This window comes from Ruditapes philippinarum, unplaced genomic scaffold (genome assembly GCF_026571515.1).
Source record: "Ruditapes philippinarum isolate M1 unplaced genomic scaffold, ASM2657151v2 ctg4967_1_1_1_1, whole genome shotgun sequence".
Lineage (NCBI taxonomy): Eukaryota > Metazoa > Mollusca > Bivalvia > Venerida > Veneridae > Ruditapes > Ruditapes philippinarum.
Window position 1 is genome coordinate 27,812 of NW_026855845.1, and position 4,841 is coordinate 32,652.

A 4,841-nucleotide genomic window follows, 5' to 3' on the forward strand; every position below is an offset into this window, starting at 1 on the left:
CAATATAAACACAACATAACATAACATAACATAACAAATTAAGAAGTGAATATATATGTATTTGATTGTAAAATTGGAAAAGGTTTACTACGTATTAAAAGTTACCATTTACGAGTAAGGGGAAGTACATTTGGGTATGTAAATGAAAATTACTTACGTCAGGAAAATTAATATTGAACATAATACAATGTACGAATACTGGTCGTCATTCTAACGACCCACAGTTTTGTGTATAAAATAGTTCATATATATAGCTGAAATGTTGTGAATTATTAAGTTACTTTTGAAGGCACTGAACATTTTAAACTCTGAAACATTTTTCCTTATTGCTGAATAAGGCTGAGTAGATATCAAAATAGAAAATATTAATATGTTTAAATGTACTAACACATGCGTAACACACGACATGCATGTTACATTGGACATCGAAAAGAGATTTCCCAGGATACCCCATTATCTCCCATGCGGTACAACCATAAGCTCTATTTGGAGAAGTATGTTTGCATGACGTCACTGCTTCTAGCATGACGAGAAATGTAACTGAAGATAACGCAATGCCGTTGTGGTGGTCATTGTAACATTTATATTTTCTATTTGGATGGCTTACTAGCACACAAACTAAACAAGACCCGAAGGATGGTTTATATATTTTAATCCAAGTATACACTCATAAACTCCCAAACATCAAGTAAAAATATATTCAGTAACAATAACGATATTTGATATTAAAGGCGTGGCTTTATCTATCTTGTAGACTTGCTTACTACATCCTCCTCTATCTTTAGTTAAGAACTCATCAATAAAATCAATAAACTTAAAACATCAATCTCCCTTTTCAGCAGAGTTTATTAACCAATGCGATATACTCTTATCAGTTTACTGGGCATCTGCTTCAACGAAGTATTGATAAATATAATTTTATTGTTAATTGTCATGTCTTTTTCTATTTTTCGTAATGTCACAAAATATCAAACAAATTACATTATTATCACAACATTTGTTCCAACAACTAGCATTGTTATCAAAAGAATGATTTGTTTTTCCGTTCTACCACACAAGAACCAATTATAAGGTCATTTAATAAAAACCAAATGAATTAATTTCAGGAATAATAGAATGTTCTCACATACGCTATCATTTTCTCTAAGATTAATAAATCCAACAAGCGGATATAAATGATACACTGCTATGATAGCAAATACAATTAGGGCATTGTTATGGCCCACACATTTGAGTCATTAACCCTTATAGCTGTAACGAGAAATGGTATCATAGATTTAACCATTTTCTTTTTTTTTTCTTAATCGTCATAACGTCTCGGCGGTCGGCGTTTCCTCTGTGGCCTATTTCTAGGTAAAGATGTATTATCTGCAGGTTTCGTCTGCACCGGCTCTTGATCTCCATGAACATATCTTAACTTGGAAACGTCCCGTGTGATTTCTTTACCTTTATGTTTGATTGTAAGCATAGATCCTTTCATAGCGATGATTATCCCGGGGGTAGGGTCAAACGCTGTTTCAAACTTATTCCGCTGTTCCCGTTTTAATAGCACACGATCTCCCAGTTTCAAATTATTTCGCTGAGCTCTACGTTTCTTATCAGCATATATTTTGTTTTTCGTTTTTGATAGACTGTCCCTGTCTCGAATATCTGTATCTTTGTTGTCAAATGTCATCTTTGGTAATTTTGTCTTTAGTTTACGATTGAACATTAATTCACTAGGAGCTGTTTGTGTATTTGTTTGTGGTGTGTTCCGAAAATTCATATGATATCTACTTAACGCTCTTTTATAATCTTGTCTGGACGCTATCGCTGTTTTGATTGCTTTTTGCAGTGGCGCCATAAATCTCTCAACTATTCCATTTGCCTGTGGGTGCAATGGAGTAATTCCTTTATGTTTAAATCCCGAATTATCAGCTAATTCTCTGAATGCTCGACTTTGAAACGGAGGTCCATTGTCCGTTTTCACTACATCTGGATATCCGAATATCGAAAAGATCGCCTCTAATCGCGGTATGACTGTATCTGCGGCTGTCGATTTGATTCTTTCAACTACTGAAAATCTACTGTAGTCACATATAACAACTAATAACATGTAACCGTCTGGAAATGGTCCACAAAAGTCACAACTGACTTCAGAAAACACATCTCGTGGAAGTAATGTTGGTTTGATCGGGTCTGGTATAATTATATCCCCGCACAACAAAGTTGTAAGGGGGGTATACTGGAATCAGCTTGTCCGTCCGTCGGTTTTTTCTTGTCCGCCCAATAACTTAAGATTCCTTTGACCCTTAGTCTTCATATTTGGCATGGAGGTTAGTCATGATTAGTAGATGACCCCTATTGATTTTGAGTCCACTAGGTCAAAGGTCAAGGTCACAGGGGCCTTGACTTAAAAAAGCTTGGCTGCCCAATAACTTAAGATTCCTTTGACCCACAGTCTTCGTATTTGGCATGGAGGTTAGTCATGATTAGAAGATGACCCCTATTGACTTTGAGGTCACCAGGTCAAAGGTCAAGGTCACAGGGACTTTGACTTCAAAAAGCTTTTCCGCCCTATTACTTAAGGTTCCTTTGACCCACAGTCTTCATATTTGGCATGGAGGTAAGTCATGATTAGTAGATGACCCCTATTGATTTTGAGGTCACCAGGTCAAAGGTCAACGTCACAGGGGCCTTGACTTCAAAAAGCTTGTCCGCCCAATAACTTAAGATTCCTTTGACCCACAGTCTTCATATTTGGAATGGAGGTAAGTCATGATTAGTAGATGACCCCTATTGATTTTGAGGTCACCAGGTCAAAGGTCACAGGGACTTTGACTTCAAAAAGTTTGTCTGCCCAATAACTTTAGATTCCTTTGACCCACAGTCTTCATATTTGGCATGGATGTTGATCATGATTATAGTAGATGACCCCTTTTGATTTTGAGGTCACTGGATCAAAGGTCAAGGTCATAGGGACTTTGACTTCAAAAAGTTTGTCCACCCATTAACTTAAGCTTCCTTTGACCCACAGTCTTCATATTTGGCATGGATGTTGATCATGACTATAAGGTGACCCCTATTGATTTTGAGGTCACTGTGTCAAAGGTCAAGGTCACAGGGACCTTGACAAAAAAAAGCTTTTCTTCTCAATTGCTAAAGAATGTCCTGTCCGCAATATATTGATTTTGACATTTTCACATTTGAAGCATGTAGAATACATAACTTAGCAATGCACTGGCTTAGTAACCTCAGATTTGGCAGGGAGGTTGTCCTTGAGCTCTAAATGGCCACTGTTGATTCTGACAAAGTGGTATGCGGGGATATTCACGCCATGATAGTGGCAGTTCTAGTTCTTGTAGATGCAGCTTGGCATATAATGCATGATCTACACATTTCTTCAACCATTCTATCCATATGTGTAAACCAGCAATATTTACGTCATAATCCTTTGCATTTTGTTTGGCCTTGGTGACCTTCATGCGAAAGCGTAACTGTTTGTTTTTGCAGACATTCTGGTATGCAAAGTTTTGTACCCCGTAAAAGCACAAATCCGTCTTCCGTATATGCAACTGCAAGTTCTTGATTTTTATTCAAATTCTCGTATAACCGAAAACTTTCGTCTAATTTGCATTTTTGAGTTTTCCAGTCATTTTGTTCTAACGCATTTCTTACACAGCTTAATATACAGTCTGTTTCGGTAGCTTTTGCTACATCTGACAGCTTAAATACGTCTGGCAAAGCGTTATCAGTAATAAAGCTGATATACTGCTCGGCTACTGTATTTGTTTCGTGTCTTGCATGTGGATGCCTGAAAAGATAATCTGATATCATCATTTACCTGGTCTATAAAGTGTCTGAAAATCATACGTTGTCAACTTCAAACGCCAACGTTCTAATCTTGGTGACTGTATTGTCTTGATATTGTTGAAGATTGATTGAAGTGCAGCATGATCTGTTATCAGTTTGAATTTTTTGCCGAATAAATACAAATGAAAATGCTGAATCATGATGACAGCACTCAAAGCTTCTCTTTCAGTTTGAGAACATCGCGTCTGAACTGAATTGTATGCTGTGCTTCCATATGATACTATTTTGCCGTTTTGAATAAGTATTCCTGAGCATCCAACTGGACTTCCGTCGACTCAGAGTTTCCTTTCTAGGATCGAAATATGTCATGACCTTATCACATATTAAATTATCTTTTAATGATGTGAACGTTTTTCTTGGTCGGCAGTCCATTCAAATTTTACATCTTTATGTGTAAGTCGTCTTAATGGTTCTGTTAAACTTGAATGGCCATCTATGAACTTAGACAAATAGTTCGTGAGACCAAGAAATGAACGGATTTTTGATATTGATTTTGGTCTGTCCATACTTTTCACTGCATCTACTTTGTCAGGATCGGGTGAAAATTCCGGATTCGGAAAATACGTATCCGTAGAACTTGATTTTAGATTGTCCGAATGAACATATTTTGCTGTTCAGTGTGAGGTTTCTATCTTGAAGACGTTGCAGTAAAGCAAAACGTCGTGTTCCTCATGTGTCTTACCAAAACATACGATGTCGTCGGCAATATTCAATATGCCTTTTAGACATTGAAGTGCTTGACGAAGCTCGTTTTGGAAAATTATCGGTGCTGCGGACACCCCGAAATTTAGACGTTTATACCTAAACAGTCCAATATGTGTCTGAAACGTTGTCATTACACGTGATGCTTCATCCAATTCAATTTGATGGAAAGCTTTGTACAGATCTAGAAGTGAAAATACCGTTGCGCCGTTTAACGTCAAGATAATATCATCCACCGTCGGGCAAACATTTTTCTCTGTTTTGATTGCGGTGTTAGCTTTCCTCAT

The 4,841-nt window shown here is 37.1% G+C and overlaps 1 protein-coding gene across 1 annotated transcript; it reads right to left on the reverse strand.

The window, feature by feature from the left end:
- Window positions 1-1,300: 1,300 nt before the first annotated feature.
- Window positions 1,301-4,841, reverse strand: LOC132744585 (uncharacterized protein K02A2.6-like). The gene is made up of 3 exons (XM_060733342.1): window positions 4,654-4,841; window positions 3,519-3,793; window positions 1,301-2,178 (listed from the first exon to the last, which is right to left on the reverse strand). The coding sequence occupies exons 1-3, from the start codon at window positions 4,839-4,841 to the stop codon at window positions 1,301-1,303; spliced, it is 1,341 nt and encodes a 446-aa protein (XP_060589325.1).

Excerpts from the sequence above, each read along its gene's own strand:
- LOC132744585 (XM_060733342.1), bottom strand. The coding sequence starts at position 4,841 with ATGAGGAAAGCTAACACCGCAATCAAAACAGAGAAAAATGTTTGCCCG. Across the intron at positions 3,794-4,653 it reads ACACATATTGGACTGTTTAG|GCATCCACATGCAAGACACG; the intron begins GTATAAACGTCT and ends TTATCTTTTCAG. Across the intron at positions 2,179-3,518 it reads CGGATTTGTGCTTTTACGGG|ACCCGATCAAACCAACATTA; the intron begins GTACAAAACTTT and ends TAATTATACCAG.